Genomic DNA, 14,466 nt, shown 5'->3' with positions numbered 1-14,466 from the left:
AATGCCTTTAGCATCCCATATTAACCCGATGGCATGACCTTTTCTGCTGATGGAACCGGCTTTGTGTTCTTTTGCGCTGAATAACCAACTTCTGTCCACTATTTTGACTGCTCTTTGTATTCTGGTATGTAATGATGAATCCAAGTCTCATCCATAATAATAAATCGATGCACAAAATCAGTTTTATTCTTGTTAAAATGCTATAAGCACCATTCAGAGATTTTTGTGCAAGTGTCGCACCTATCTTGCACAAAGCTTTTTCATTTGCAATTCTTCATGCAGAATATTCCTATACGTTCTTTTGAAATGCCTATGGTCTCAGCAATTTCATGCACTTTGGCTCGCCAGTCATCCAATACTGTATTGTGCACTTGATCAATGATTTCTTTTGTTGTTACACTTTTTGGATGTATTCGTGTGGATCAACTTCAAGGCTACAATTAAACTCGGCAGCCCATTTTTTAATTGTTGAAAACAATTAAAAAATGGGCTGCCGAGGTTCATAAAGTTCATAAAACTTTATGAACTCGAATTCGAATTTGAATTCGAATCCAATAACATGCATGATGAACTTGAAGTAGTCTTACCTTTCTCTTTGTATTCAGCAGTTGATTCTCCCATTTTTGTGTTCTTGTCCTATCTCTGCTCTGGACTCGCCTTGTTCATTTTTCTTTATTATTTCAAGTTTTTCTTCCTATGAGATTATTTTTCGAATCATTTTCACACTTCTATTTTTGCTCACCAATTCTTTTACTCGTGATTAAAGGTTAGGAAAATAATTTAAAATAAAAAAAAGTAAGGAAAATAAAGTAAAATAAAGTACAATCAGCATTTTGCTGATTGTACTTGATCATATCAAGTACAATGCAAAATGCTATGTAAAGTAGATGACATAAATTTTGGTAGTTAATTTGGAACATAGTGTACATGGAAATAGTGTAGTATGCCATTAAAAAATAACTTTGTAAAATGTTTAAATCGGTAACTAAATTATTTCATCCTGGTGAGTGATTTTTTTAAATAGTCAGCCATAAAAAATGTATAGATCGAAAATTTTTAAAATCTGTAGCATTTATTTTTAAGATGTATATAGGTGCACTAATCAAATTTGGGTATCGAAAAAAATGACGCATTAATCGAGGGATTGCTGTATATATAATCCCTTTCTCCCACAATTTCCATTACACCTTTAATTGATTAGCCCACTAAAGTTAAGATTCTGGGGAGCTTTATTCAGGATGTGATTATTCTCCCACTTACTAAATTCTCGATTGCCTATACCCACACTCACATGCATTCCCTTCCTCCTTAGAAGCGTTCCAGCTTCCATGACTGGGAAGGCATAGTACTTTATTATATAACTTGCCGTCTCTCCTACTTAATACTCCAACTGTGCTACTGTCATCAACACACAATGCCATTTATTGCCCACCATCAGCAATAATGTTTTATGTTTGTAAATTGTGTGTTCTTATGTCTGATTTACCTATATGTAGGATGAAAAACCCAAGTTTCTAGGAGAAAAAAAAAAACTGCTCTACCTCCCTATGAAATCACTTAACTCGTGTTCAATTAAAAAATGCCCATATAAAGGTAACTCTTGTCATAACAAGAATCGAACTTTGGCCTTTTCCAATTGAAGGGTGCAATGTTTCGTTCTTCCAGTTGCACTATGAAGGCACTTAAAAAATGGTGCATCGATCTTTTTCTCTTAGTATTCCATTATAGACAAAACAAGTGTTTATAATGACCACTTTGCTACAATTAGCACAATAAGTAAGCTAAAAATACAAAAACTAGTTACCATCTTACATGAATTGGAATGAACATTGTGTAAGCTTATGATTAAACTGAAACTTCTCTTCTGATTTTTACTCATCAGCTAAAAATTCTCACTCGTCACAAACAAGCAGACAAGCACTTGTTGGAAGTTTTTTCACTTGGTTATAGTATAAATTAAAGATGCCAAGAAATTATATTCTTGGTTTAATCCTTTATCCAAGTGTAAGAAAACAAAGTTTGCATGTGATGTATCTTCATGACTATGCTACTTGTATATGTAGGCTAATGACTTCGCATTAATTGCCTTAATATAGCACATTGAAGTGAAGGACCAAACAAGCAAGACAGCCAACATCAGAATTTCTGAACACTAGAAATACATCTCTTTCCACCGTTACAGTCAATCCAGACTTGCTGACCATGCTTTGGATACCCACAAAAGGATACACAGGAAGAAGACCATTCTATTGCACTGATACAAATACGAGAGGCTATTCCTCGAATCTGCCTTAGCCCTGAAAAACTTTCCAAACCTCAACAAATTTGTGTGCATGAAACTACTCCACATATGGGATGCACTCATCTTCAGTTAAATGGCCAAGACCACCTAGTTTAGCTCACTAGGGGCACCATTCAGGACTCTAGGTCTAATTTTCATTGCCTTTCTTCAGCCTCATTTGCCCAGTGTTGGTGCCTGCATGCACATCATTATTTTGTGATCCTCATGATGGCAATGTAGTGTTGCGGAAATTTAGGAAAGTATTAACTAAGTTATTATAATTACCATTTAGTGTATACTTTATTCTGAAAAATAATAGTTATGAATAATCAATGTATAAGCCTTTCTGCCAGGAAAACTATTTTTATATTTATGAGATTTTGATTTATATTAATTGTAGAATTTTCTGTCTGTATAGCTTCTCGATGAAAAGAAACTGCAAGAGACAGAAAATCTTTTTAAAGATTTTGAAACACCAGAAAGGGCAAGTAAGCTGTAAGTAATAATTTATTAAATATAAATGTATCTGTTTATTTAAAAATATGTGCTTCTGATAGCAAAATTATTTGATCTTTAAACAAAGAGATGTGTGTATGTATGTGAACACTGTTGTCAGCACTGGTTTAACCTTTGTCTTTCAGTTATAGCACATTGAAGTGACAAATATGCAGTGCAGGAGAAGGGGGGAAAATCAGTATCAAAATGGTAATTTATGCATTTATTTTTCCATGGATCCCATTCACACACAAAAAGGAGGCTGTTATGGATTGCTGGTTACAAAGTGATGTATAGTAATATACTAATTAACATGACAACAAAACTAAACAAACTTCACTTGTCACTGACTAGTGGATGATGATGTATATATTACAGAATAGCCCATAACTGACATTAATAGGGCTAAAGATGTAATGTCACTGCAGTTGGCTTCCAATATAAATATGCTTTCAAAGTGTCAGTTTTATAAATAATTAATATTATGGCAGATAAATGGAAGTTAGCCACATATCCTTTTAAGGAATGCAGAGAACTGACCAGAGTTTCCAGTCTTCATTCTTGTGGCGTTGTAGGTATATGGTTGGTTACTGAATAAAGGATGAGTTGACAGTTCAGGATTGAGCCACCAAAATTGATTAATGTATTTGCTTAAATCAAAACAAAATGATGATGCAATGTTAATTTCATGCCAGTTGTGACATCACTAAGTTAAACAAGACTGTGCTGTTTTCATCAGAAAACTAGAGCAAACAAATCCCATCTCAGCAGAATGCAAGATAAGCCATCATCTTGAAGTGTTACCAAAGAAGAAAGAAGTGGGACTGGCAGAATTAAAGATATAACACATTGGCATAATTGGTGTTACTGAAATAAAGAAGATAAACCAGGTACGATTCTTATAAATAAAAAATAAAAGTGTTACATTCAGGCAGTAATGATCAGCTGAAGAAAGAAGTAGCAATAGTTGACAAGACTAAACAAGATAATCTTGAATGGCATGCAATATCAAGGAAAGTTATATTTATACTGTTGGACTTAGCTAAGGCATTTGATATAACACTATGAAATATTGCCTTATAAACTGGGAATATGCGATTGGAATATAACCATTTTCTTGGATAAGTAAATAGCTGATGGATAGGTATCAGAAAGTTTTTGATGTAGGGGATGTGAATCTGCCAGATCTAAAGTGACCAGTTATGTGCTCCAAGCATCAGTCCTTAGATTAGTGTTGTTTAATGCAGTGCTTCCCAAATTTATGGATGTAAAGGCCCCTTTGGAAAAATCAAAATATTTCACTGCCTCTATCAGGCAGTGAAATATTTCTATCGGGCTGCTCTAACTGCAGCGTATTGAATAGCTTCTCTCTTGGCACCTTATCATATGCCTTTTCCAAATCGACAAAACTTAAATACAGATCTTTGTTATATTCCCATGCTTTCTCGACTAATTGTTGTAAAGTGAAGATCTTATCCTGACAGCCTCTATTTGGCCTGAATCCAGCTTGTTTTTCACCAAGCTTTTCTTCCACAATTCTTCTCAACCGTTTCTCAAGTATACTTGCATAGATCTTGCCAGGAACACTCAGTACGGAAATACCTCTGTAATTCTCATATTCAGTTTTATTTCCCTTTTTTATATATGGGTACTATGAGAGCTACTTCAATCATCGGGAATTCGTCCCTCTGTCCAGGCCTTTTGAACTATGCAGTGCAGCCACTGTAAGATTTTCATACCATTATACTTCAGCATTTCTGGTCGAATATTATTTACACCTGCTGCCTTTCCACATTTCAAGCCTTGGATGACTTTTTCTACTTCAAGTATGGATATGTATTCCTGACGCCTATTGAGTGTTTTTTACCACTGTGCTTTCACTGCTTGTTTCATTTAGCAATTTCTCGAAGTAATTACCATCATCATCATCATCAAATTCCTGCCATGTACCCTCAAGGGGTGTACAGGATATGACAGTACTACATGAAAAAATTACATCATTACTAACTTCCTATCTACAATTTTCCTCCAAATCAGTCTGTTACTTGTCAAGACTCCAACATTATCAGATCTTATATTTCTATCGTCTAAGGCACTTTGTACCGTATCAATCCACCTATATCTTGGTCTTCCTCTGGGTCGTTTTCCTGCCAACCTGGTAGAGAACACTTGTTTTGCTAATCTTTCCTCTCCCATTCTATTTAAGTGACCATACCATCTGAGATTAGCTCTGCTAACGCATTCCTGGATGCTGACAATTTCAAGTTCTTTCCTAATATCCTCATTTTTAATATGATATTGCCATTGATGCCATCTGTTCACGCCTCTAATCTTTCTCAGGACTCTCATATCTGCGGTCTCTAGTCTTTGGTCAAGTGTTTTACTTCTGACCCAGCTCTCAGATCCATAAGTTAAAATTGGTTTGAACACAGTCTTGTATACAGCTAATTTAGTGTTCCGACTAATTTCTTTCTTATTCCATATGAATTTATTCAATTGACTTCCCACAATACCAGCTTTGCTGATTCTGTTGTCTATTTCTATATTTAGTTTACCATCTTCGGTAAAAATTGTGCCTAAGTAGCTGAAATGTTTTACTTGTTACACAGGTTCTCCATTCACAACACAGTTGACATTTTCAATGATTCTGCCTATTTTCATTGTCTTTGTCTTTTTATTGCTGACCTTCATACCATATCTATTACAACAGCTATTCAATTTAGTCAGAGAATCTTGCAGACTTGTAGCGGATTTATTTAGAAGTATAACATCATCCGCATAAAGCAAAGAGCTGACATTAACATCTCCAATTTTGATATCAGGTTTAATACCACATTCCTTCATAATGTGATCCATATAGATAATGAATAACAGAGGGGATAATGTACATCCTTGTCTCACACCAGATTTAACATTAAACCATCTTCCTGTACTTCCTTCAATTCTAACTGCTGACTCACAACTCAAATAAAGACTAAGTATTGCTTGATATAATGCCCCATCGACACCATATAACTGCAGCGTATTGAATAGCTTCTCTCTTGGCACCTTATCATATGCCTTTTCCAAATCGACAAAACTTAAATACAGATCTTTGTTATATTCCCATGCTTTCTCGACTATTTGTCGTAAAGTGAAGATCTGATCCTGACAGCCTCTATTTGGCCTGAATCCAGCTTGTTCTTCACCAAGCTTTTCTTCCACAATTCTTCTCAACCGTTTCTCAAGCATACTTGCATAGATCTTGCCAGGAACACTCAGTAGGGAAATACCTCTGTAATTCTCACATTCAGTTTTATTTCCCTTTTTATATATGGGTACTATGTCGTCGATAGTGATATATTCACTGGTTCAGAAGACAGATATACAGAGGATTTAACACGATCACTATTTAATTTTGAGCATGATAAAAGTAAATTTCCTAAGAAAAATGTTTTAAGAAGAATCACAGTCAAGAATATTAAAGGTGAACTATAGACTTTTATACATATTAAGATAAATGAAAGTTTGAAAATGAGAACCAAACCGTGGAGATTCTCTGGCAGACAGAAGAAAAGATTGATTGATTTAGCTAAAGAGGTATACATTGAAGCTACATGGATAGAAGAATTAGAACTCCATGGTGGTTTTGGGAGTTAAAGAGATAGTCATGGTAAAGAACAAAGTGTATCATAAGTGCTTGTCGAGTGCTTCTTGAGAATACAGAGAAAAAAGTAAGGAAAGCAAAGCAGCGTGTAAAAATAGTTTACCAAAAGTAAGAACAGACTAGTAAGATAAATATCCGAAACACTTAAAAATAGCAGTGAGAATGCTGTGAAAGCAATTAGAAATGATAGATGCCAAGAAAACTGAAGCCCAAGACATTCTAGATATCTTGAAAGATTGCTAAACGAAACAAGCAGTGACAAAACAGTGGTAGAAAATATTCAGTAGGAAAGCAACAAGAAGTAGCTTGCACTGGGATTGCTTGAGAAGTTGCAATTGTGGATTTTTCTTTTAAGAAGGTGTATATAGGGAACTACAGGATAGGTAATTATAACAAGCTTTGGAGGCAGCTGACAGCCATTTTATGGCATAAGAAATTACACGGAAAAGATGTTATCAGTACATGCGATGTAATCAATGCATATACTGATATCTGAAAAGGTATCTGAAAGAAGCAATATTGGAATATATTCCATTGGTCAGGTAGTATTGGGCATGATCAGCACACTCATGAGCAGTACAAAGCTTGGACCAGCAAGAAAGATTACCAGCATATTAAGGAAAGCTAAATCAGAGACCTTAGCCAAGCAGGTCAAAGGAAATTCCAACAAATTCTTTTGCTACATGGCAAGTAAAAGAAGGAATGACTTTGGAAGGATAACCTTAGTGGGCACTGATGGTAGTGAGGTGACTGAGTCAAATGTAATAGTAGAGTTACTGATTGACTGCTTTTCAAAAGAGCATCTGCTGAGCTGAGTGAGGATATTTCTGTGCCTTATGTAGCAATAACTGATTGAGGTTAATGAATCAGAGGTACTTAAAATATTGCAGAATTTAAATATAAATACTGCTGTAAGTTTGAATGGGATATTAGCTCAGGTATTACGTGAATGTACAATAGAATTGTTAATGCCTCTTATTTGGCTGTTTAATTAAGTCTGAGCTATTTTTACATGCTTCTTTGCTTTATTATATTTTTCTCTGTATTCTATTGGAGCACTTGACAGTGGAAAGAAGGTAAAATAGTTTCTTTGCATAAAGGAAGCTCTAAGACTGCAGAAGAAAATTACAGACCAGTCACCATTTCAGGAGTGGTGGTGAAAGTATTGGAAGAGTTGGTTAAAGACAGAATCCAGAAACGGGTGGAAAAGAATATGATACTCCATAGGGGCAACATGGTTTTGTTAAAGGTTGGTTTTGCCTCAGTAATTTATTAACTTTTTATAATAGTGACAACTGAGTTTGACATGAGGAGTGGCTACACAGTGATACTCTTAAGATTTTGCTAAAGCTTTTGATAGTATAGGATACCCCATGGAATACTGTTATGCAAATTAGAACAAATGGGGATGGATATTAAACTGTTGATGTGCATACGAAAATGGCTCATGGACAGATAAGATGCCAAAATGTAGTGTGTGGATGAGTAGAATCCAGGATGAAGCAGGTGACTTATGGTGTGCTGCAAGGCTCTGTACTTGGACCATTATTGTTTAATTTGTACATAAATGATATAGGAAATAACTTAATAAGGGAAATATTCAGTTGTTTGCTAATGATGCAAACTGGGTAACATAATAATTAAGCTGATGTAGAGAGCCTGCATTATGATTTAAATAAGCTAGCAATATGGGCAAAAGGTAATGGTTGTTGTGGAAAAGTGTGAAGTTATGCATTTTAGGATTAAAAGTTTACAAGCTGTGTACTACATCGATGAAACTGTACTCCAAGAGATTAATGAGGCTAGGGATTTGGCAGTGTTGGTGGATAAAGAGTTGAAATTGAAAGAGCATATTGATAAGATGTCCAAGATAACTCATAGGATTACTTGGGTTTATTGAAGAACACACTAACATGCAGAGATAAACAAGTTTTATTCCTCTTTACAAGCTGATCACATTTCATTTTAGACAAATTATGGACTCTACGACCCTATGTTTTTTCAATCTTCATATTTATTAAGGTCATCATTTGGAGTATACATACACATATAGAGACAAGCTAAATTACATTTCACACATTATGCTAAAAAGACAATGATTTGATTAACGGTTATTTTACTGGCCTGACCTCTAGTGAAAATAAAATTAAATTAAAATAAATAAATGAAAATAACTACATCAAAGCTATATTCTATTTAAGACAACATCAGAGAACACATTCTTTCATATATACTTTTATTATAGTAAAAATGATGTCCTTATTTAACATGACAATTGTTATATTAAATTTAAGATCCTGGATTATCCATGGTCCTATTTATAATTAACTCTTAGGGAGAAAGGTTAAGTGGGTAGAATATGTGCCTTCCATATTCTTGGGATGCTTAGACCCTCATTATTGTTAAGATTAGGGTGATTGATAAGAATCTTGTAGACATCCTTAAATTTATGTTCATACCATGTCTTGGTATGATGTAAACAACAGGTGCTTTCCAGTCAATTCTATGTAAAGTGTACAGGGCATGATCAGAAAGGCCAGCTTGACCATAGTTATTATATTTAACGTGTCATTTATGTTCCTTCTGATAGGAATTTTCCTGTTTCCCCTATATTGGGCAATACAGGTGCAATGAATACGGTGTATATTCCAGGGTGACCTTGGAGTATATACTCCAGGGCCCACCCTGTTATACCTCTATGTTATACTCCAGATTTATAATACGGTCGTAGAATCCATAATTTGTCTAAAATGAATGCTTTATAAGACATCGATGCATTCACATTTGGATTACTATGATGCTCAGGTCTGGTTGCCTGGATTTGATTCGTTGGAGATGAGGAAGTGGTAGAAAAGATTCGGAGGCAAGTGACTAGGTTGGTGAGTGGTGGAAGGAATGCTCCCTACATTTGTAGATTGAGAGTTTGTGGTTTTACAGAAGTTGATAGGCAGAGAAGGGTGGATATGATAGAAACATTTAAGTTACTAAAAGGTTTTTATAGGATTGATGCAAGGGAAATATTTTTGCAGTAAGACTAGTGGTTGAAGAACAAGAGTTTATTCCTGGAAATTAAGTGTGTGTGGTTTACAAGGGTTTGAGGATTAGATTTTTTTGCTTGGAGAGTGGTGAATGAATGGAAAGCATTGCTTGACTCCATTGTAAGTGCTTTGTTTATCAATGAGGTTCAAGAAGAGGTATGACCGATATTGAGTGGATAATTTGGGTCTCTCTTGCAGTGTCTACTGACTCCATGGAGATGCCCATATAATAATAATAGTTCATTATTTGAAGTGGAAAAAGCCATCTGAAATATGGAAAGGTGCTGGTAGATTTTTTATTATCAGAAATGCTCAAATAAAGAGATAAAAGTTTTTACGAGTGCTTCACCACATAATTCAGTTGCTTAGAAGGTAGAATTCCATATTGGAGTAAAGTTTTTACTGTTTCCTTTGAAATTCTTACATGGTTTCATTTCTCTTTTTTGTATATTGGTACAAAGTATTTTCCTACTGAGTGTTCTGGATAAGGGTTATGCAGGTGCAAAAATTGTCCAAGTGGAAGTTGTGATCAGATTTTACTTTAAGAGAAATAGTTGAGAAATTATGAGAATATAGCAAGGTACCAAGAGAAAAGCTGTTCAAAACTCTACAATTGGTGTAAGCAGAACTTTACATCAAGTAATGTGTAGCCTGTATATATGTTGAGATTGTATGCATAGAGAAAAAGCTCTATGGAGAAGACTGTTCCAAAAGACATGGAGTGCAGATGTAAACATGTTTTTCTTCTTGCCTATCCACAGTACTAGCATATTATAAGTTAACCAATCTCTCTCTCTCTCTCTCTCTCTCTCTCTCTCTTTTAGAAGGGTACTTCATTTAAAAAAAAAAAAAATGAGTGAAGGAAGAGGATGAGAAGTTAATTTGGTAAGTCTGGAACTGCACAGTATATGGTGTTGACCAGCAGCTGCCTGTGTTTTGTGTGTGAATTAGAGGAAAGTAACTGTGTTTTAAAAATAAATGTTCTTTAAATGTCTTTAATTTCTTTACTTAATATTCAGGAATAGACGACTGCCGCCATCTATCTATTTTACTATATCCTATGTTCTCACGCTCTATAGTCTAACAAATTTATTTATTTTACGACTGCGCCAGTTAGACACTATATTGAGTGCGAGATTATAAGATTTTAAACCAAAGACAAAGCAAATATCGTTTGTATTCCATGCTTATATTAATCATTAAATGAGTTGTGGTTTAATTATAAACTACATAAACATCTATCTTATACAGGTTCACATTTTTTAGGATAATGCATTCACAGAATCAGTCCAATGTGTTGTTCACAAACCATTTAATTAAATCAAAAAGGAATATTTACAGAATGATTCACGTTAACATATATGTACAATTTCATTACAATTCTTCCTAATTTAAGGATTTCTAATTTTTTTCCTTTAAAGCTACGAGGATGATCTGAAAAGTTCTCGGCCTTACAATGAAAAAACGAATTTATAATTTCAAAAATTATTTTTCAACATTATATCCCTTAAAACTAATACATTTATTCCAGCAATACTCCAGTGCCATTATCCGATCCCTGTCGTGTTATTCAGTACGATCTGCAAAATACCCTCCCCTCTCTACAGCTGAAATCACCTCTTGATTCGAAGAAAAATGCTAACGAAGAAGTGTTTCAGTTTTGGGAAGAGATTATTCTATCGACTAGAGGCTGTTCACCTTGCAGACCTTCTGCGGATATGAGTACGGTCCGGAGCAAAAATCACACTCTCTCCCCTCAGATTTTCAAGGGCCGACACGGGAGTGCTCTGGACACCACAGGAGAGATACGGTGCTTTATGGGGGTGGGGGGGGAGCTAAATCTGGGGAATAGGGTGGATGTTCCAACAATTCATAGTGCAGATCCCTTAATTTTCCCATTGCTAAAACATCTTTGTGGGCAGGTGCATTGTCCTGATGAATGGTGATTTTTTTCTTCTGCAAACCGGATCTTTTCTCACAAATTTTTTCGTCTGGTCTGGTTAAAAGATTGGAATAACATTCCCTGGTTATTGTTTTACCCTTTTCAAGATAATAAATTAATAAACAAAATGCCTTTTAGCATCCCAAAACACCAATGCCATGGTCTTTCCTGCTGATAGAACCGAACTTTGTGTTCTTTGGCACTGGCTTGTGTCCACTGTTTTAACTGCTGTTTGGATTCTGGTGTGTAATGGCGAATCCAAGTCTCATCCATAGAAATAAATTGATGTACAAAATCAATTTTATTCTTGTTAAAGCGCTCCAAGCACTGTTCAGAGATTTTCATGCGAGTACATTTTTGATCTGCTGTGAGCAAGCGCGGCACCCATCTGGCGCAAAGCTTTTTCATTTGCAATTCTTCATACAAAATATATCTTACACGTTCTTCTGAAATGCCTATAGTCTCAATAATTTCATGCACTTTGACTCACCATTCATCCATTACCATATCGTGTCCTTGATCAGTGATTTCTGGTGTTGTTACACTTTTTGGGCGTTCTTCACATGGATCATCTTCAAGGCTGGTACAGCCATGTTTAAACTTGGCAGTCCATTTCTTAATTGTCGAAAATGAAGAAGAGTGCCCCATAAACTTTTATGAACTTCGAATGAATTTCTTTTGGTGTTAAACCTTCTTTTACAAAGAATTTTAAAACCGCACGATACTGAATTTTATCCCTTTCAAGGAATACAGACAACACTTTTGCTTCAAACAGCTGTATAAAAAAAAAATACGTGATAGAATGACTTGCAATTTTACATTGATGCTTATGACAGATGTATCAACTTAGGAAAAAAAAAACTTGCCAATAGTGTTGCCATCTATGGTCGAGGCCAAGAACTTTTCAGACCACCCTTGTAATTCACGATCTTGCATAACTTGCCAGTCATATATATTAACTGACAATAAGGCATGCCTTGTGTTAGCCTAATTCAACATCAATATACATTATCTCATAAACAGACACACACTTGATATACATTCTTGTTCAGTACTCTGCCTTTTGCATGAATCTTTTGTTCACACGTTAATGCTGTTTGTCTTTCTTTCTGTCTGTTGGCTCGTTCTTGATTTCCCACTAAATTTCTTCCTTGTCCGAGCTGACAGTTATTCCTTGCCCTATAGGACTCTTAACATGGTGGCAGTGTACAGCTCTTTCTTAGCGAGATGATCTAAACAGTACTTCTCACGTGGCAGCAGACCCAAATAGAAGACTCAAAAACCTATGATGCTTCTCTTTAGATTACCAACAGCAGACCCAGGTAAGAGAAGAAATAAAAAATCCTAAGACAAACTATGCTTCTTCCGATTGCGGAAAACGAACCTTACATGACGGCTGACCGAGATGAGAGAAGGCTTGAGAAACCTATGACAAAAATCTTTCTCGATGGCTTGTCTTATATGCACCCAGACTTTTGTTGTACACATGCACTATGATGCCTATGATGCTTCTCTTTAGATTACCAACAGCAGACCCAGGTAAGAGAAGAAATAAAAAATCCTAAGACAAACTGTGCTTCTTCCGATTGCGGAAAACGAACCTTACATGACGGCTGACCGAGATGAGAGAAGGCTTGAGAAACCTATGACAAAAATCTTTCTCGATGGCTTGTCTTATATGCACCCAGACTTTTGTTGTACACATGCACTATGATGCCTATGATGCTTCTCTTTAGATTACCAACAGCAGACCCAGGTAAGAGAAGAAATAAAAAATCCTAAGACAAACTATGCTTCTTCCGATTGCGGAAAACGAACCTTACATGACGGCTGACCGAGATGAGAGAAGGCTTGAGAAACCTATGACAAAAATCTTTCTTGATGGCTTGTCTTATATGCACCCAGACTTTTGTTGTACACATGCACGCGTTTCTTTCCATACATGGTCATGTATTGACCTTCAGACATGCTGGCATCATTCTTCATGCGTCTGGAAATTTTAATTTATGAAAATTGTTAGTGATTAGACATGAGTTAACAGCGTTGCATGATGACATCACGTGGCACATTATTTTAACAAAGGCTCATTTAAGTTATTAAAATTACAAGATTATTAAGAAAAAAATTTCTCTAAGTGCATTCCTCTTAAAAATCATATGACAGTGAGCATAAGTTACATAATTACATATCATGAGAGATTTTACAATGGAATGGTGGTGGCCAAAGAAATATATGCAGAAAGAGTGTGGAAAATATCAAAGAATACTAATCTATTTAGCAAATATCTCTCTTCTGGAATATATTCTGCAGGTGTCTTTTGGTGTGCTGATTCACTGTGATATTATTTTATCATTATTAGTGGCAAGTAAAAATCAAAGTAAGGGTACAGTTGCTTCCAGTGAAAAAGAAACTCATAAACCTATTACATTAGATACTAAGATTAAAATACATATCGTACATCTCCTTAAACTCATTCACTGATGAAGCACTTACAACTGCCTCTAGCAATCCATTTGCACTCCAAGCAAAAAATCTAGACCTAACCCTTGCTAACTATACTCTTACAGTTTCCACAGGTGACCCCTTGTTTTCTCCTTTTTAGTCATGTACTGAAAAAAGTCTTCATTGTCAATCCTACCCCCCCCCCCCTCAAACAGCCATGATGTCTATAGACATCAATCTAAATCTGGATAAGATTCTGTAACACCCATTGAATAACATGGATAAGAAGAATTCATTGATAACATGCAATTCGGTCTCACTATTTCATCCACTTCGTCAGTAGGGAGATTAATAACTTATATTCTTTTATAATGTCTCTTCTTTTTTCACCTATCAAGTAGTTTGATGCCCACAGACCTTCGATCTATTCTCATACAGAGCACTCCATAGACCTGCCAAAATCTTTGTCACGCTCCTCTGGATCTTCTTCATCCCCACAAAATCCAGGTGACCAAATATGCACACTAACCTTATAATGGGGAACATAACTTCTCTATCCTTCCTTGTTAGTGTGTTCTTCAACAACCATGTAATCCAGTGATTCTCAACCTATGGGGTGTGC

The 14,466-nt window shown here is 35.5% G+C and overlaps 1 protein-coding gene across 1 annotated transcript in view; it reads left to right on the top strand.

Moving 5' to 3' along the window:
* Positions 1 to 14,466, top strand: part of nop5 (nop5 ribonucleoprotein) — a 216,245-nt gene that overhangs the window by 15,434 nt on the left and 186,345 nt on the right. The window contains exon 2 of the mRNA XM_090408601.1: positions 2,700 to 2,776. Coding sequence (XP_090264727.1) covers positions 2,700 to 2,776 — 77 coding nt within the window. The remainder of the gene's footprint in view (positions 1 to 2,699; positions 2,777 to 14,466) is intronic.

This window comes from Typopeltis vanoorti, chromosome 2 (genome assembly GCF_054136105.1).
Source record: "Typopeltis vanoorti isolate ZY-2024b chromosome 2, IOZ_Tvanoo_1.0, whole genome shotgun sequence".
NCBI lineage: Eukaryota > Metazoa > Arthropoda > Arachnida > Uropygi > Thelyphonidae > Typopeltis > Typopeltis vanoorti.
The sequence above is the reverse complement of the archived record's forward strand: the minus strand, read 5'-3'. Positions and strand labels throughout refer to the sequence as shown.